Raw genomic sequence first — 21,433 nt, 5'->3', positions numbered from 1 at the left:
AAAGAAATAAAAGAAAAGAAATGACAGTCCTTTTACTAAACACAAGAAAGATAATGTTTGGGATAGGGGCATGTTAGAGGTTTGACGCGATCTGATTCTGATCATTTATGCTTTTGTGATCGCATTGTCATGAATGATTGCATGAACACCCACAATGTTGGAAAAAACTTGGCAACTCGCGCTCGATCTATCCGTCTGTACATTGTACATGCATGTCTACATTATAAATGCAGATATGATTTATATGACTATAGTATAAACGTTTTTCCGGGTAGCTGAATGCGAGTCGTTTCAGGGACTCGAGTTCTGTCCTTGTAGTAGGAATATTATTTCCTTCACAGCTTTGTGAAGCTTTGGGGGAAAACACCGTTTAAGCAATCCTCAGACATCAACCTCACCGTCGGAAGCTTGCTCGGTGGTGAATATAATTACCCTTATTTTGACATATTGTTTCATCTTATGGATTTCACGCTAAGTCTATATGACCTTCATTCATCATTCTGTCGCAAAATATGCTTGCGGAAGAGCTGCAACATATAAAACTACCTTAATTTACCGCTCGATCAACAGATCAAAATGGTCTAATTTATAAGAAGCTTATTCGGACTGTCATATTCTTGATAACGGTATATCAGCGAATGCTCGGACGGTGCATTTTGCTTCAAGTTTCTTAAACTAACGTTGGTGATTTGAATTCTACTTCCATTTTATTTTCTATCATCACCCATTGTGGAATTAAATAATAATAGTAATATATCGCATTTATATAGTGTATTACTGTGACATCAGAACGACGTCTCTAAGCATTTTTACTGAGTATTATAGCTCAGTTATTGGATTCCAGTTGTCAGACTGCAAAAGGTGTTTGTGCAATCTCCAATCCCTGGGGGGCATTCCAACAAACAAAGAAGAGGGTGGGTCCCTGCGAGTCTTATATTTGCTATGATACGGAGGTGATTCTTGAGACAATGAAGAAAAACACGTCGGGAACCATGGTTACGTTGCATGCTGAGAGAAAGATCCCGGTGGACCCCAAGAAACCAGCCATCCACAAGAAACCACCTAAACACATCATTCAGGCTCCACCGCCTAAACCCTGTAACAAACCTCGAAACGATTCGGACGATGAGTCCGATGATGAGGACCAGTACGGTTACATTCAACCCGAAGCCCAAGCTGGTGATATCGCTAATCTCATCCGTCAAGCAGGCCGCCTTCCGATTTGCGTCAAAGTTCAGAGCAACCCGCCGATCAAAGACTGCGATTGTAGAGGTAAATATACAAATTATTTACTCATCCACTATTTTAATAAAACTATAACGCAATTATGATTTTCTTTTCGGGAGAGAGGGAGAGAGGGAGAGAAGGAGAGAGAAAGAAAGAAAGAAAGGAAAAAAAAGAATGAAAGAATGGAATAAAAAAAGAAAGAAAGCAAGAAAGAAAGAAAGAAACAAAAAAGAAAGAAAGAAACAAAAAAGAAAGATAAGAAAGAAAAAATGAAAGAAAGCCAGAGAGAGAAGAGGGAGGATGGCTCGATCATGGGCATGGGAACGAAATTGATTGGGTGCTATATTTTTATTTTGCATTTTGTTCGCCATGCACAGCATAGGCGCCGATCCTGGGGGGGGGGGGGGGGGCAAGCATAGCGTTTTACCCCCCCCCCCAATAATTCCGTATGTCCAACAAGAAAATAAAACTATAAAGTTACACATATAATGGCATATTAACCAAATACATTATAAAATATGATTTTTGCATCTATAGTACAATACAAAATATGATTTTCTGCGCGGGAAATGATTTCATCTATCATTGGAACTTTTGTTAAGGTACAATTACGCAGGAATTTCAATATAATATAGGCATTCTTTTTTGCCAATGATTAAACAAGAAAATGGCAAACGCTTTTTTATAGGCGGATCCAGGTGAGTTTTGTATACCTCTAAGTTGATTGAATAAACTACTTAAAATTTCCCTTTTCAGTGACAGTTTTATCACAAATTTCGGTTCGCGATTTGCGCTCGCATTGTTATATGAACCCATGCATCCTTTAATGTGCTTAAAGTGTCCAGTTTTCAGGAATTAATATCAACAAAATTCGCGCTCTCATAGGCTTATTAGATATATAAATAAGATAATAACATATCCAGGAATTCCTAATAATCACATTGTCCCTCTTTTCAGAATGGAATATCGACGAGTTCATCTCGAATTGAGGAAAAGGAATAGAAAGGTAGTCATTATTTTTTGTATTATGACAAAATGTCCTTAAATGTCCCGATCCTAGGTCAAAAATAATAATTAAGAACATTCAGCCCGCGCTTCGCGCTCCCACTGTTTATTAAATGCTAACCGTAACCACTTCACAATTTACCTACAAAGTGTTTGAAATAATGCTTAAATTGACCCTTCTTCAGATCGGAATATCACCCTTTTTCAGTCAGCTCGCGCTTCGCGCTCGCATTATTGATTTCATAATAAAAGAAATGTATTTAGAATGCCCAGATTCTAGGTCTAAATCTAAAACAAGCGCATGCATGTTTATTAAGATACACAGCTTGTTTTTCATTTAAAACGCGCTTGAATTATCCACTTTCGCGCTCCCATTGATAGTGTAGGAAAATACCCAATTACCCATCCTTTTCATGATTTACAAAACATGAATAAGTGTCCCATTTCTAGGTCTAAATCTAGTTTTCCCGCTCGTGGCTAGAATGTCCAGATCTTAGGACGGGGTGACAATTTTTTTAGCTCGCTCTTCGCGCTCGCAGTAATTATTAATATAATGATTTCGCCACCCCCATCTGAAAAATGGATCGACGCCCCTGATGCGCAGGCATTCTTTTTAAAAATTTAGATGCCTTAAAAAGCGGCAGAGCAACAGATATCATTATCATGTTTGTGGTTTATTTTAATTTTTTCCCATTGTTCTGAGAAATAAGTGAGATTTGTTGTTTTGTTTCCCCTATTCAAATGTAGATTAAAGAATTCAGTACCACGGGCGTAACTCATAAAAGTTCGGTGTATGAAAGTCCATAATATTGCAATTTCTATCCAAACAAAATGACCTGATTAAAAGATTTCCTAATAAGACCTAGAAGATGAATTCAGAATCAAACCCTTGACCTTTTTTAAAGGTTATGTTGATGACGATTAGTGTTTCATATTTATATGTCAGATTTTGCAATTTATGACGATTTTTTACCATGGAAAAACTGTCACAAACTTACAAATTGTAACAACAAGTCACGCGTAAGAATATGAAAGGGATTACTTGCTTAACCTGATACAAGGGGGCCGTTTCAAACATAAAGCTGTTCGTAAGTTAAAAACGTTAAAAACCCTTCTTACGCGCTAAACCATCGCCAATTGAAATATACCATTTACCACAAGAAATGATCACCAGTCGTTCTTAAAGTCGATCTTAACTTACGAACAGCTTTATGAAACACCCACCAGCTCTTAGTAGTAAAATAAAATCACTTTTTGGAAAGGAAGGGGGCATAAATCAGAGATGTATTCACCAAAATCGAATGTGACATAGGGAAATTATGAAATTCTGAAGCGTGGCTTGATTTCACAAAAACATTTAAAGAACATCCTTATAAATTCTATTATTTTCTGCATGGGCATACAGGTGGGGGGCTAGGGTGGCTCCTTGCCCCCCAAATTTTTCACGACCAAGAAAAAAGGAGAAAGGAAGGGGATAAGGTGAAATATATTATTTTCCGAATATTACGTCAAAATCTATCACATACTTGGATATTTTTTATGTAATACAAATATTGAAATTTTTGCTTGCTCGCTTCGCTCGCAATGTCTTATTAATTTTACGTGATACGCCATATCGAGCCCCAAAAAATGTTGTTTTGCCTCATTATGCCACTGGTTTTCTCCTCATTATAATAAGAAGCATATATTTGAATATTTGGAATTAACATTATTGATGTTACTAGCTATTTGTGATTTCATGAGGATTCCCCTTATTGTCTAATCTGAAATGTTATACTTAATGAAATGCAAAAGAATTAGTGAGTTTAGGATGTCATTGACTCCCGTATTTGAATATCACCGTGTTATCTAAATATGCTTATGCGTATTTCGTGAAAAATAATCTAAATGTTATAATAACTTCCTTGTTTTACATTCTATTTTATTGAAATATTCAGCTTTGTGCTTATTTGATGTTTTTTAATTCATATTTTTATTGAAATCTACTTTTTGTTGGGATGGACTTTCCCCTTTAATGCATGGGAGTATAATGAATTTTTCTGAAACTTTTTTTTATTTCATTAAGCTTTTTTTGTTTTGTAGTAGTCTTTATTATTCATTCAAATAACATTCATACATACATGCATGATCAAGGAAATATAAAACAAAATGATAATAATTTCAGCTGTAAAAAAAACAAAATCAAATTACACTGTAATAGACATAGCAGGCAAATTGTATCGGAGCAGTGACATAATCCGAAATCATGCAAAAATAACATTTCAATAATATGCAGCTAAAGCAAAAAAAAAACTTAACATAACAGCTACGCCAACTGAAGAATGAATGTATATTGTAACGTAGTTGTTTTTACCGATTTACAGGAGGTGATATTTTGATGCTACACTGCACCGATAAAGAACGATTAGTGAAGGCCGTTGAACCGAATGGAAATACATTCTACTTGCCAGTTCATTCAAATCAGCTATATGAAATTCTGCCATTAGGTAAGTCTATAGTGTATGGTAGTGGAATGAGAAGTAAAGCAGAAGCAACAAATAACAATGTGGCAGTAGTAGTAGTAGTAGAAGTAGTAGTAGCAGTAGCAGTAGCATTAGTAGAAGTAGTAGTAGTAGTAGTAGTAGTAGTAGTAGAAGAAGTAGAAGTAGTAGTAGAAGTAGTAGCAGCAGCAGTACTGCCAATGGCAGTAGAAGCAGAAGTAGTAGGAGTAGTAGTAGCGGTAGTAGTTGTAGTAGTACTAGTATGAGTAGCAATAAAAACATTAGTAGAAGTAGAATTATTAGTAGAAGTAGAATTAGTAGCAGCAGTACTGCCAATAGCAGTAGAAGCAGAAGTAGAAGTAGTATCAGCAGTATAGTAGTGGTGGTTATTATTATTAATATAAACTTTTTAAGCTTTTTAATAAAATTATTGTCCTTCAATTTCCATTTTTAGTAAACTTATAATTGCTATCTGATATTTTCATCGACACATTGCACAACCCAGGGGCGGATGCAGGATTTTCCAAGGGGGGGGGGGATTTTCGGAGGAAAATTTTGACACGTAAAAAAAAATCAACCACGTACCCGAAAAAAAATTGACAAGCAAAAAAAAAAAGGTCTCAAATTTCAAGTAAAAAAGGAGGCACACCTCTGTTTTAATGGCATGGCATTTTTACATTACAAATGTTAATATTGCTTCTCAAAAGGAGGGGGGGGGGGGGCACGTGCCCGCTGTGCCATCATCCTGGATCCGCCAGTGGTACAACCCAATGCTGACAAGTTTGTGTAAACATCACTCTGATTTCTTGAGATTAAATAAACGATTGTTGTGTAAATATCAGGTATAAAAGTATGGTTCATGGATTAAATTTAACTTTTATACAGGATTTAGCGTTCCATCCGTTTTCGCTCCCAACCAAACATTTCATGAACTCTTTTTATATTTATTTCTATTCTTGAAGCTGTTACAATTACAATCACCTGACGGATGTCCGAATTATGTTTGCTTTAGAAGAATCCAAAAGTCGAATAAATTCCCACATTTTTTCTCTCACCATTTACTCAGTAATCGTATGAGGAAGTATATCGTTTTCGACAGAATCATGTTTAGATTACGATTTATATGCAAACCAAAAAATGCAAGCAAACCTTAACGAATTTTTCATCAAACATAAAAGTACAATAGTAAATATTATATTCAGTAATGCAGTGACCAAATTTAAAAGGTAGCAATTAAACTAGAACCAATCAGACTAAGCTAAGAAAAAATAACAAAGCGGAGGAGGCTTGCCTAAAGAGCATTGCTATTAAAAGAGGCAGGCCCCGTGACTAGGTTTCAAATTATACGCATGGAAAATAATCTTTTGTACAATGATTAACGGAGAAACAAGCTAGTATAGAACGAACAAGAAAAATATCATTACTATATAGAGGTGAATAAAGGACAAAATACTCTAAAAGAGACTGAAAAAAAATTACCGAATATTGTGTAAAAAGGGAACATGCATGTTCTGGATGAGGTTTTGTCCCAGAATATGCAAAATGCTCGTTTTATGGGTAAATTTCAACGAAACATTAGGTAAAATTTACACAATTGGTTTCATTTTGCCCAACAAGCAAGCATATTCCTTGTCATTTAATAGGCAAGTCACATCTGTTTATTGTGTATCTATACTAACAAGCAGATCAGTGACTGGCTACAATTTCATTGACCTTGATATAGGGGAGGGTTGAAGTGCAGCGTAAAATTGTGATGAAGTTGACTTTGTATAACTTATAGACTTAACTCAACTGTCGATAAAAACAACTAAAAAATAATCCCTGATAACGAATCGAAAACATCACCACTTTAGCCTTCCTAGTAAAAGTACAGATGATGAAACGACTTCAAAAATGTACTGATTTTCACTACATATTAACATACAGCTTTTTAAATAAACAAAAAAGACATTTTGTAAAGAGAGTTTAGAAAGAAGAAATAGAAAGGAAGAAAATGAACGATAGAAACAAAGAGAGAAATAAAGAACGACAGAAATAATGGAAAAAAAATCAGGAAAGAAAGGAAGAAATAACGAATAATATATAAAACATTTATTACAAAACAGACTAAAAGGCAATATTGTGTCTATTTTTTTCTCAGATCCTAAATTAGATGGTAAAATTTATAGAGGAACGATGGAACTAGTGAAAGCTGACCCTCTTCCTCAGATAGTCCGTGTTTTAATCGGATACTTTGATGAGGCGGAAGAAGATGACACCAAGGAACAAAATGACATCATCACGATCGAAGGAGTCAGCAAAGAAGCTGATAATGAGGTGATTTCCCCATATTAAAAAAAAAAAAACTCTCGTTACTACCCAGTTCCCATTGTAACGATTGGCGTTATCATTGAAACTGAGGTCTAATTCGTCGGGTCATCGTACTCGATCGTGCCAGATCTTGTCAGAAATATATATATATATATATATAGAGAGAGAGAGAGATATTTATATATATATATCATTCCATCATCATTTGCTTCAGTTTTTTGGGTAAATATTTTTGTATTTTGTTATTGATATGAAATGAAGATTTGTTAATTTTGTTTGTATTTATCTTGATTTTATTTGAATGAAATCCTTAATAAAAAAAAACATGTTGAAAAAAAGTGTATACTACAGTGTGTAGGGGTATGTCATGTGGGGGTGTTTGTGTGTGGAGAGGATTGGGTGTGTAGATGTATGTGAGGGAAGTAACGTGAGCAGGATATGTGCGTGCAGCTCTCTATGACTTCATATGGAATGAGCTATATACAATATCCTTCGAATAGACTTTCCCCGCATATCATCACGCTCTCATGAATTTTTCTTTGTTATGAGTGCAACTGCATGAAATAGAATGAAATTAAACAAAATTTTTTTTTTGTTACAGACGTATCTCATAGGTGAGATCATGGGAGAGCCACAGCGTTTTCGAGCAATGAAAGATGAAGCAGTATACACCACTCAGATCTTTCCAGAACAACTAGCCATGCATGATATCGTCATCAGATTCAAAGATAAACTCCCCGTGGTAGGCTTTTTGTAATTATCTTTTGAATGACACGTATGACTTACCAATGGTGTACAGATGGGGGCTTGGAGGGCACTTGCCTCCCGCCGAATTTTTTCACGATATGTTATTTTCTAAATATCATGTCGAAATCTATCACAAAAGGAGATTTTTTAGTAATAAAGATGTCGAAATTTTTACTCAAACGGTTCGCTCGCCCGCAACATTTTAAAAGTAAATTTTACTCCTCAAAATTTTTTGCTCATGACGCCACTGCAACTTACATAACATTAAGACATACGCATCACATAATGGAACAAAGATTTATTTGATGTAGCAAACATCTGTAACGTTTATATAATTCAACTGAATAAATGACAACTGAATGTACTTTAGTACATTCGAAGTCAGTAGTGGACAGCTTAGTAAGATTGAAATGGGACTGTACATAGTAGTGTAACCCATCATGCGAATATGCTATGTTACACCTGAAATTAGATGTTCACTTTATCCATAGTTCCCATGCTGTCCAATAATGCATATGGCACTCGACACATGTGACAATAAAACACACTGTGTTTTCAAGCCTAACCGATCCACATGGAGAATAGATTCATGTGAAGATTTTTTTATGTTATATTCATGCTAACCAGTCAACCATGGTTTATGAAAAAAAAATGACGCACCGAAACAATGCATATTTACGTATGGTGAGTCATCAAACAGTCTGTAAAAGCTTTGAAATACTTTAGAAAAGGGCAGGTTTTGGGTGTTTCATACCCCGTATACTTTTGTATTGCTTAGTAAATCATTTTCTTCTAAAACTATATAGCTGCTGCTGCTAATTCTACTACTACTACTACTACTACTACTACTACTACTACTACTACTACTACTACTACTACTACTACTAGTGCAACTACTTCTACCACTACTACTAGTACTACTACTACTACTACTACTACTACTACTACTACTACTACTACTACTACTACTACTCGCTACTACTGCTATTACCCGCTACTACCGCTACTACTACTACTTCTACTACTACTACTACTACTACTACTACTAGTTCTTCTTCTTCTTCTTCTTCTTCAACTTCTCCTTCTCCTCCTCCTTCTACCGCTACACGTCTTCTATTTAAAACTACTACTACTCCTTAATTCGTAAATACAACTAAACGAAGGATTTAAATTGGCTGGGAAAGCCTTTATCATATCATCACTTTCCTATACAGATGACAGTCTTAATGGTTGTACCAAGTACATCAACAATGCTTAAGAGTTTTCGATACTACTCTATGTTATTGTGCTACCCTAGATATGTCTTCAAGAATATATGTAGCTAGTCTTGGTTTATACAGCCTGAATATAAGTCGCAATGTCACATTCTAACGTGTTTTTGTAAAGTGTCTTATTGTATGACATTTCTTGATTTAACAACTGAAATGCACTGGAATAGTAGAAATGCGTGTTCTTGTACTGTCCCAACCGAACAGTATGTAGGTGTGCGCAGTGATTTACCTGATCAGAATTTTGAATTGCTAGATAGGCCTATAGGTTATCATGCCTCTGACCGCATTAAACTCATACACTATTCTTGTAGAAGACTGACTAATGACAATCCTGATCAGAAAACCTTAAGTGATTCTATATTTGCAATCACTGTAGCAAGAATCATAGTAATGCACAACCCTCATCTAAACTATTCTAAGCCAAACGTTAAAGCGTAAGTTAAACATAATTTTCACATGGGCATTTAAGACGGGGTAGATGTCCTAGAATCCACAAATGGTATTCGTTTCTGCACTTAACAGTTAAAGGTTAAAGAAGGGAAAGATTTTGTATTCATTTAATCTGTACTTCTTTGGAAAATGTTCAATAAACATTTTTTTTTTTGGGGGGGGGGAGAGGGGGGGGGGGTGTAACGCTCCCCCTCCCCGCCATCCGCTGCGTAAGTCCATGTTAAATGCCCCTATAAAATATGATTTTAGGACATCTACCACCAAACATCTACCCGGGTGTATATGTCAGGGGGTAGATGTCCGGATTCCCTATTTGTGATATGCTCTATTTTGTCGCCTCCTCGCTTGCATATATTCCGAATGTTTCACTTTTTCTCTTCCATACAAAATAGACGAGGCCTATAGGAATATTCTACATGATATTTCTCTCTGGCAATTCTGTGATGTAAGATGTACCTGGTCTATATCGTGTTAATGAATGGTGATTTTCCACCCCAAGATAAAAAGATTACACTCAAATATGGGATGTTGTTTTATCTGTTTATTTGTCATGAACAGAGAGTCCGAACAGCAAACCCGTTGACTAGTTCAAGAGGGCGTCAAAATGAGCTGGAATTTCGATTGGAAGCCTTCGTGCCGAGAGAGCGAGTTATAGCGACCAGAGCACGGGGTGAAGTCGTCATTGCCTTCCCCTACAGCGCACCCCTTAAACTGGATCTCATTACCCCTCCTTGGAGTATATTACCCTCTCTGATGGCCCCCCTGTATGGCCTTCTCAATACATCCATGTGCAAGAAAGGATTATCTGAGGTTCGTTACCCACGTAAAGCTATGAAGGCAGTTTCCCAACCGAAGAAAGAAGTTCTTGACGAATGGTTACAAAGTCCAGAAGGTAGGATTTCTTGAAAGTTGAATCATGCAATTAATAATTTTATATATCTATATATTTATTTATTTATTCATTTATTTATTCATTTATTTATCTATTTATTTATTTATTTATCTATTCATTCATTTATTTATTTATTTATTCATTTATTTATCTATTTATTTATTTATTTATTCATTCATTCATTTATTAAAAAATCTTTATACAGGATAAACATGTTCAGATAAAATATACACTGTTTTTCACCATGGTTCTGGAGACGGGACCGTTATGCAGTTAGAGCCTAAGCTAAAAAGTTTTATTTTGACCGAAACTTTAGCGAAATAGGGCAATGGGGATTCATGAAATATGATACTGTGGTCAGCGTTCCTGCACTGCCAATTGTACGTTGCGTTAACCCTGTTACGACACATTTTGGTAACTGCACATACGGTGAATTACCATTATGCGCAGTTGCCAAAATGTTCAACTATGTTATGATACATTTGGTAACGGCATATTTTGGTAAATTTACCAAAATGTGTAGGACCTTGACGCAATAGTTTGTAACTTTTAGGATCATTTTGTCCAATCACAAGTCGGGCTCTATATACACGGTCTAATACCTAATTGGTATAATTGCAATGCATCAAAATAATCTCTTTGCCGCTTCGTCTACTTCGTTCTTTCATCTAAAGAGTATTTGGTCTGAATGTAAAACACATAACATTACATTTTCATTTCCCTGATTTATTGTTATACGTCGTTACCATAACAACATCGTAATCGACACACTCGAGATATTCATCTAGTTCGTCTGTAACCAAATACCATATCACCTTTACTCCATAATAACTGTCGAAGTTAGCGTTAAGATATGTTACCAAAATGTGCACATTGTCCTTGTTACGGCACGAAAATGTGCAATATACCAAAATGTGCAGTAACAAGCCATAAGCCCGTTTACTCAAACTAATGTTGAAATTTTAAACTGTTTACGTCCAAGACATGAATAATCATATCCAATTCCAAACTTAGCATATGTACTGTCCGAAAAAGCGGGGTTTCTTTTGTCCTGGCTATGTTTAAAAGTGTAGGCCTATGCAGATTCAATAATGGTATTTTATTTCACAAATCAATTGCATATATCAGCAAGATGGCTGCAGTTTTTGCATGCTTACATGAAACTTCAAACATAATACATTTCATATTAGAAGACAAGATATAGATAATTACAGAAGCATGATACCACCATACATATACAGACTTTCGAGGACAATACATTTCATAATACATTCTAAAAATCTAAACTTATTCATTATCAAAGTTGCGTAGAATCTAATTTGAATAAATCGCATTCGTCTTTCTATGAAACAACATAATATATTTGGCTATTTTATTTTTCTTTCCTTTTACCCGTGTAGGTAAAATAAAAATCAATGAAATTGCTGAAGAGGAGAATGCGGATATGCAGAAGAAGGTGATAGCGCTGAAGGCAGACCTGAAACGAGCAGAAACTGAGTTGAGCTTCCTGAAGAGCCAACGCCCGCCACCACCATTGCCGCTGTCACCTTCTCATCGGGGTCCGCTTTCGTCGACCCCGACGCTTCTACAGACTCCACCGATTCTACCACAAAGATCGCCAAATCGCCCTTCCACTCTTCCAGGTCTTTCACCACACGCACCCAGTACCATTGTGGGTTCAACCAGCAGTCTATCAAGTTTAGAACCACCACTACCGGCTAGACCCAGTAGCAGATCAAGGTCCAGTAGTCTAGATGGAAACGAGTATGACGATCTGTAAGTAAAGATTGAAGAAAACGAGATCAGTAACCTGATATTGTAACCCTGATGGGTAACATAAATTATTATATCTTTACACGCAGAAGAAGCGCTTAAATAGCGTATGTCTGTATAGCTACTCAGAAAATCTAAATGGAAATGGACTATTGATCTTGGGACTCATAGATCAGTGCTATCTGCCTGACCAGTAATCCATCGATATCGCTTGGGCCCTGTGAACCATTTTTCTTTCACCGGTGGTGCTGGGTGCTGCTCAATGTAATTTCAAAATTTATTTCACGTCATACATGCCATAGGGCTTCATCAGGAAATGATGAATCCATGACACAGTGATTCTTTGGCCGATATTCAATTGAAAGTTTTGATTAAAGGAAAATAAAACCTTTGGAACAAGATAGTTTGTGTGAAAACAGAAAAATCAAAGAAACAGATTAACGAAAGTTTGAAAAAAAAATCGGACAAATAATTAAAGAGTTATGAGCATTTGAATATTGCCATCACTAATGCTATGAAGGTCCTACCATTGGCAATGCGACAAAGATGTTTAATGTCACCTGTGAACAACTCTCCCAGTACTTCTGTATATATTTCACTTAAACTGCATCTTTTATCATATCTACATGTATCAGTAGATCATGCATTCTTTTTATAGGAGGGCATGTAATACAAATTTACAAAGAATGAATTATGGATAAAGAGTTTATATCACGATAATAAAGAGCAAAAAGAGACATATTGTGGGTATTTCATAGACCACCAAAAGGAAAGTTGTTCAAATGTGACTTTTCGCATTGCCAATAGGAGGATCTCCATAGCATTAGTGATTGCTATAATCAAATGCTCATAACTTTCTTAATATTTGTCAGATTTTTCTCAAATTTTCTTTGTTCTTATTCTTAGATTTTTCTGTTTCCACACAAGTCCACATGTTCCAAAGGATTCATTCCCCTTTAAGTTTTTTACTTAGCATTTTACCTGGCTAAGAAAACACCTGTAGTCAAATCACTTTGAAGTATTTTGCTTTCAGCGACCAAATTTGAGCAAATTTCCTAAGCACGATGACGTTTCACAAATCTCACCCTTCATCAAATCGCAATAGGTAGCCCACGATGGTTACATGCCACATTATCAGGGAATAATCAAACTTTTTTCTTTACACTATAATCATGATAATGTAATGAAATAGAAAAGAAATGGTGAGTGGATGGTGTCATTGGTTGGATGGTTACCATGCATGATGTGCATATCTGCTTTATGAAATTAGGTGAAACTTAAAATGTTATAACCCTCTTATCGTACATCATATTTTTATGAAATTTTTAGTACTAAGCGAGTTCTAAGTATTAAGTTTTTCTCTTTTTATTCGAAGAAGCGTTTGAGGTGGCATTCCCTGATACAGATGCAAGATTATCATTGATACTTGATAACCCTTCCTTATGGACAAAATTAATAAGATAGATCCATATACTTTCTAAGTTATGAAATTTCAAAAACTTAACCTTTGTCAAGATTTCAAGGTTAAAGACACCGCCGCCTATAGTCTCCATCTGCAGTACAGGCGAGACCAAATAAAATGTGACCGTCAGTTATCTTGACAAGTCGCCTTTTAAAGAGTTATAGGTAAACTTGGAGAGATATATCTTGTCACATACGAAAAGAAGTATATGTCAACTTGGCAAGATATATTATCTCTCCAAGTCGACATACAAAACGTATCTCGCTAAGTTGACCTACACATATGTGTATGTCGACTTGTCGAGATAATCTATCTTGCCAAGTTGACATACACTTTTCCGTATGTTGACTTGACATGATCTCTCCAAGTTGACCTATATAACTGTTCATATTTCGACTTGGCGAGATAACGTATCTGGCCAAGTTGACATACACATTTTCATATGTCGAATGGGCGATATAAGGTATCTTGCCAAATTGACATACACTTTTTCGTATGTCGACTTGAAAAGACATATCTCGTCAAGTTGACATATAACTTTTCATAAGTTGACTTGACGAGATAACGTATCTCGCCAAGTAAACATTCACCTTTTTGTTTGTCGACTTGGCGAGATGTTTTATTGTCGACTTGGCGAGATAACGTGTTTAGCCAAGTTCATATACAACTATTTGTATGTCGATTTGGCGAGTTAACGTATCTCGCATTGTTGACATAATAATCTCTACTAGTCGATGACACTTTAAAGCTTCGGTAAATATATATATTACACATGTATTTTTTGGTAATTCCAGGGGTAGTCCAGGCACCCAAATTAAAATTTCCGGCACCCAAGCTCCACGATTCCCAGGGTCATGGTCATGGATAACACAAGGATATGTACAGGGCAAAAACACCGGTTGTGATTTAACACCAGCCCGGAATCTATATAATGTCCACACCAGAGAAGTGTTAAACAACACCAGTTTCGTTTTGGTCTAACACCAGAACAATACTTCTCTGGTGTGGACATATATAGATTCCGGGCTGGTGTTAAATCAACACCGGAGTTTTTGCAGTGTACCAATAGGAAAATATTCTTGTTGGACTTCCATCATCTGTCCATGAAAAGTTTTAGTATGCGATATTGGCTGATATTATACTAATGTTTTTTTTTTTTTGTGAAATATTAAAATGTAGGCATAACGTTTTCACATCCATACCCACAGCTTTCATGCTTTGTACACACGCCTTTGTATAAAAGTCACAAGTGTTGAAATTTGACATTCAATATTATATTTAGACATTTTATCCAACGCGCAGAATGTTCCTCAAACTTTGATCTTGCATTGTGGCAAAGAGGTGGAGAATAAAGAAAATCAATATTATTCAATTTTCTTGAACGATCTTGATATAACGACTGATAATTAGCTATATATTGCAATTGAATTGATATTTGCAATGAAATGTAGTTATTGAGATAGCTAGAGTATAAAAGTGGACTAATATAGGATCAATTTCTTTGATGATGTTATGATTTCTCAAATCTCAGCAGTGCCAATCCCAAAACAATATTTTTCAATAGTGAAATTGACCCGTAAATTCATCTTTAAGTGGCGTTAAAGTGTTTGAACTTGCTCAGTGTTGGCATTCTAAGTTCGCTTAGTCTTACCTCTAAATTTGACCATGGCAAATTCATACGTTTGGTTTATCCTTTGAATACACTGGCGTAAATGGGGGGTCCTATCCTTGCACCTTTTAGGAAGAGGAGGATAGTTTGAACAGGTTTAGGCCTATTCCATGCTTCGAGTGAAATGTACTAGTAAAGTTCAAATAGAATAAATGACTGATAACTTTGACCAAATCAATGACATTAATAAAGTAATAAGTCAGGACAGCAGTATTTCCTTTATCTTTACGGGTTTTTTTTTCATAGGAGACTTAAAATAAAATTTATTTACATAATAATATAATACGTATTTCAAATGTTGAATGATTTTTCATTTAGAATTTTGAATGATACATAACCTCTGAATATTGGGGAGTTTATAGAGTGCTATTTGGAAGTCTATAACTTATTCATAAAGCACGTGGGGATATCTGTCTCCTCAGCTGAATACTTGTTATCATCTCCTCCACTGTTCGGACCGGATTTATGCCACTGCTAAAAACATCATTACCAGTATATTTTCATTGCTTTTTTGTCTATTTCTTCTTATAAACTCCTTCCATCGCGGCCAGTGTGAGCGTGCTCCACCAGGGGTCCGGTGAATAAAAGTTGTTAACAAATTTGCGATAACAGTTAAAAGCTACCGAAACCCTTCAATCGGATTGGCTAATAGTAAAGTTGTCATAGATTTTGTCCATTTGTTATGGTTATTGTAACAAGTCTTCATGAAACCGGACCCTGAGCTCCGCAGCGCTAAGCCTAACGATCAATCATAGGATTGTTTTAACGAGTGATTATGTTCATCACCATGTGCAATCAATCTTAGGAATTGTTACATGGCACAGGAACACATATTCACACAAAAAAGATCCACCAGTACACTCGATTTCATTTTAAGACTATGAAGTACATAAACTACGCAAAATGATATGAAGATTTCCTTTCTTGTCGAATGTGATAGTGTACTGAAATTCAATTCGACCCTTAGTTTTCACTTCCTTATATTGTTTTAAGTACATGAAATAAAGTAGACAAGCAATTTCACCGTAAAAGTTTCGGTATCAAATATGGCTATACAAGCATTTAGCACACTGGGTCAATTTTGATGTGTGCGATTAGAAATTCACACCAGTGAATTTTCATATAAATTTTCGGATTTGTTTTTTATTCGAATGGCCTAAAAATGGTTAATTAACCATTTCTCAACATGTACAACAAAATAAAGAAAACCAATCTAAATCTATGTTATTACCCCTATCTATTCTTTGTTAATTAGCTACTCATTGGATGGCGGGGGGGGGGGGGTCTTCCCCTGTTCATGTCGGCATAAGCCAATGATTGTTCTTTATTCTGAGGGGTTTTTTGTTGGTTTTTCTGTTCTACAGTGTGATTAAGAATTCGCCATCCAACGTAACGATTGGTCTAGCCAGCACTGACTTGGAAAAGGAGCTCAAGAATTTATTAGGAGAGAAAGTCGCGGTAAGTGTACCCCGTAGCTAAAGAAAAATCTTTAGTTCTGTAATCCTCTCCCTTCTCCTGTTAACGTCTACGACAAAATTATCCACTTTGTTCTTGATTATGTTCCTGTCATTTTTGCCCAATTTTTTATGCATTTTTTTTTACAGAGACTCAGTAATTCAACCATTTTGTATCTAAGAGCCCAGTTTTTGTCTCGTAATTTCCCAGCAAGAAAATTCTGACTTAGTGAGATTGAATACACACAAAAAATTAGGCGTCAAAATTGTGCTTATGACACCAACTTACTTCCAGTCAGTTCGTGCTATGCACACAGGGGCAGCACCAGAGGGTTTGGGATGTGGGGGGAGGGGGGTTCACAACAACCTAAAGGTTGAATTATTTTTCTCAATAAAACAATAATTTACATGGTATCATGTAGTTCTACACTACCAAATATAAAGAAAGTTTTTACAGAAAAAGTTGCAGAATCATTTTGTATCAGAACAGGTCTATCTAAAAAAAAAAAGTAAGAAAACTATAGAGATAATTTGTAAGGTATCATACCCCATAGTTCTGTGTTTAATATAAGATTACAAGTGTTCTCGAGACTTGCTGCAGGAACTTTTCTACCAGTGTATGTACATGAATAAGCCGTTTGTTTTCAATTCTCTTCCTCCTGTCTCGACGCCGCCCTGTCATCACCGTTTCATAAAACTACAGATGCCATGCCGTATACATTCTCAATTCTCCTCTGAATTTGATATATTACCCCGTCAAGAATAATTTGATGGTCATTTGGTATCATCAGCTATCTGAAAAAAAATTACATCTTTTGCAATTGCTGAGAATACGCCAGGATCGAACCAATGGGGTGCAACTTCAGACTGATCGAGCAATTGCTATTCCAAATTGGCCAGTATCAATAATTATGGATGCAGGATCTCAAGGGCGACTGCATTATTAGTTCCTGATGTAACAGATGGAATGTTCTATATTGGAATTCTACTCTGATTGAAGAGGCTGTGGGGGTCATGGCCCCCACAAATCAGAAAAAGAAAAGAAAAGGAAAAAGTGGTGAAACATGATATCAGTTCCGAATGTCAAAACCTATCACTAACTTCTATTTCGTATTGAAAAGACTATTTTTGCTCGATCTCTTCGCTTGCTCTATTGCTTTATACGCCATGATTGACCCCTCAAAACTTTTGGCTCATTACACTACTATTTCCGTTCGTAAAAAAATGCCCCATCTACTTTCTCTGTAACTCATCTTTAATGATATTCATACATTTATCATTTGTCAATCCTCAGGAAATTCAATCAAAGGATAAGGAGTATCAATCTTTACAGGAGCAGCACAAGGTATACGCAAAAACTATGGTTATTTTATTTCATCTTTTAATATTTTTTTTAAATGACCCCTTCCCCTCGATAATCAACAAAATGAATAGTGGATAAAAAGTGAAAAACATCCATAATAATTACATGACATTTGATTCGGCTACTATAGATACTTTCCAATAACTTTTTTTTCACAACTGATAATTGTATTTGCAGATTTACAGCAGATTTTTTTAAATTTCTTTGTAAACAAAAAAAGCTTTGCGAAAACTAAGGGTATAGGGGTTCATGGCTTTTCGAACTATCTTAGAATAAAAGGAGTTTCGTAAGGAAATTTCATGTAGTCATTAACTATGACATATTCTTCCCTGTGTTTACATAATATGTTTTATTTGACAATACATTATGTTTATGCAGAAGTAGAACTAAAATAATGTTATTCTGTCACCCACCATTGTCTTGTACTTAACAGAGACTGCTGTCTAAGCTTGACGAGCAAACCGGAACGATTTTAAAACTGGAGGAAGAATTGGATGAACTGAAAGACCAAGAAGATTGCTACGATTTAATGATACCAAATAGTAACAAACAATCGAATGCTACAAATAACAAAGAGCATCAGGTGCTACCAAAGCAGTCACCGGTAGAGAGGCGGCCTGAGAGAGAGAAAACGTTGAAATCACCGAAAACTACTCTTCCAAGCGCTCCTGTAAGTCCAGGAATACCCACTCTACGGAGAGAATCGAACACTCCCCTTCCGAGTGTTCCTACCAATCAAGCACCATCTTCTCTCCTCAGAGGGTCTAGGCCTAAACATCCCAGAGAGGAGTATGAGCCAATTCCACTTTCCATGATATCCGGCAAAGACGATCTATCATCGAGACCTCGTTTGAAATCTCCGCAGAAAAAGCCGGGCTCCGCACGATACCCCCTACCAACGGAACCGTTACAACCGCCACAAATTCTTAGGACATCAGACATTACGTCACTACCGCTTTCTCAGCAGACGGACAGCTTCAAACGATCTTTGACAGCCAGACCCTCTGACATTGAATCTGTACATCGTATGATCAAGATTCCTGTCCCACCGAACGGGGAATATGATCTACCGGATTCAGACTCTCCCCCTCCTCTCCCTCCTCCACCTCCTCCAACATTGCGTGCTGGTCGACTGCCTTCCTCTAGGACCAAGAAACAGTCTTTGGATGAACCCCTGTCTCCAAATCACCCATTCGATCCCGTCCTGTACGATACACCCAATACTGAGTTAAACTCCTTGAGCAAGGAAATGGTGTCTATTCTCTTGAGGAGTATAAATCTGGACGATTGTGTGGATCGCTTTCTGCAGGAGAGCGTGGATGGAATCCTCCTGATGAGCATCGATGAAGAGATGATGATGAACGAACTTGGAATGACGAGTTTCCAGGCACGAAAACTCACAATTAAAATTGACGAGTTATCACGTACTAACTCGGGAACGCGGCGGGATTTGTAATTTCTTATACGCATCAAGTTACTTTTATTGAAAATGATGTACAAGTATTATCAAAGGGACATAATTATCTTTATAGCCTTTCTCTTTTGAGGATATTTTGTTGAATGTCATGAACTATATTTATTATGGTAATGGAATTTATGAACCGTTGTATTTAACCTCCTTTTTAGATGAACTTTCCACCAAAGTTGGCTGTAAAAACTTTTTTTTATCTCTCATTGAACCCCCTCCTTGATTCTCAAACGGACAATGTGGCAACGTTGGCACAAAGACCCATCAGTTGAGTAACTGCATATTAGTTGTTCTGACAATAACCAATGTGATGGTGGTATCAGACATCACATGTCAGGTTTAAAGGTCATTCATCATAACCAATAGCACTTGGAAGACTCTGTTATTTCCGAATTTACCTTTAACATTTTGTTGTAACAAACATGCTTGGATAACTAATCTTGTTAATCTTCCATAAACTGGGGGCTCAGTTATGTGAGAAATGTCTCGGAGAACACATGCCAAGGTAAAAGGACATTTGGCGAGTCTTTGCAATGGGTGGGAACATGCATTTGAAATACATTCATGTTATCGTACATTTGGAGGTCACCTTGTATTGTCGAATGTCATTTTAGGTTTGATGTTACATTTATATTTGCAGAGGTCATATGGTAAGGTTAACTGTCATTCGAAGTTCACATTTTGCTGCAGTAAACCAAACTTGGCTGATAGATGCGTTTGAGAAGTAAAGACTTCTCCATGGTATGGTCAGAGGTAGTTTTATAGGTCAAATGTTGAGGATTACCTGCACTGTTAAAAATACTAGTAATTTTACAAAGAAATATCGTAAATTTACAGGATGTTTACCTTTTAAAAGCAGACAAATCAAACATATTTATGCAGTGATATATAACGTAGAATTCTACAAGTTAAATGTAAAACAAAGTAAAATGTAATAATCTTTGTAAAAATACCAACGAACTATCGTGTTTTTACGTTGATTGCAGTGCATCTATCGCATAAATAGTGTTCGTATTTGTAAATTAATGGCGATTTTCATGTTACATGAATGCTAAAATGTTTTTTTTTTACAGTTACCCAGTATTTTTGCATTTTCACAGCCCATCGTAATTTAACAGTTCATACTGTTTGTGAGTTCCAGCTGTCAGTAATAATTACTGTTTTTTTTACATTTAATTTTTAACAGTGTGCAAGAGTTTTTTATTATTGAATATTGCAGCTCCATCGGATTGCAACCAAACTTGACACACTATGCATTGGAAAGCCTTCATCTTTCGTTGAAGGTCATATTTAAGTTCAAAGGTCACTTGAGGCCACACTTTACTGCTTACATGCAATATACCTTATTGTCCAGCCGAGTAATTAATTACTGAAGGAACCATGAAAGCGGGTCTGTTTTTATGGTCGAAAGAGGGCGAGACACAATATGGCTTATGTTTGCTTGTTATGATCACTGTATTAATCAAACAACATTAAATCCCCCTACACATTTTTTTTTAATTTGAACTTGTCACCTGTATTACCGATTTGCCACATTCATTTGGCTTTGATTTTCTTCATTCTAATCCTCCTTAAACAGTTTAAATACAATCGTCATGGGGTGGGCACAGCCAAAGAGAATACATACGATGCCTATTGTTCTTTTTATGGCCGTATGCAAATTTTAAGAGCTGTTTCTGCAACTTCAAAATGCAGTAATAACGACATTCGGTGCGTTATCTTCTTTGTTTACAGTCTAGAATCCATCAATTTTTTGCTAATGGTCGTTATCGTGTTACTTTCATAGTATTGGGGTCAGTGGCGTATCTAGCGGGGGGCAAGTGCCTCGCGCGCCACTTTCATGGGGCGCAAAAAAGGGAAGA

The 21,433-nt window shown here is 36.2% G+C and overlaps 1 protein-coding gene across 1 annotated transcript; it reads left to right on the top strand.

Moving 5' to 3' along the window:
- The first annotated feature begins 250 nt into the window (after window positions 1-250).
- LOC129256025 (uncharacterized) lies at window positions 251-21,433 on the top strand. Its single transcript, XM_054894335.2, has 9 exons — window positions 251-1,272; window positions 4,596-4,718; window positions 6,853-7,028; window positions 7,624-7,764; window positions 10,049-10,382; window positions 11,783-12,158; window positions 16,651-16,744; window positions 18,035-18,085; window positions 18,537-21,433. The coding sequence occupies exons 1-9, from the start codon at window positions 969-971 to the stop codon at window positions 19,557-19,559; spliced, it is 2,622 nt and encodes an 873-aa protein (XP_054750310.2). The 5' UTR covers window positions 251-968; the 3' UTR covers window positions 19,560-21,433.

Source organism: Lytechinus pictus, chromosome 3 (assembly GCF_037042905.1).
Source record: "Lytechinus pictus isolate F3 Inbred chromosome 3, Lp3.0, whole genome shotgun sequence".
NCBI lineage: Eukaryota > Metazoa > Echinodermata > Echinoidea > Temnopleuroida > Toxopneustidae > Lytechinus > Lytechinus pictus.
The sequence above is the reverse complement of the archived record's forward strand: the minus strand, read 5'-3'. Positions and strand labels throughout refer to the sequence as shown.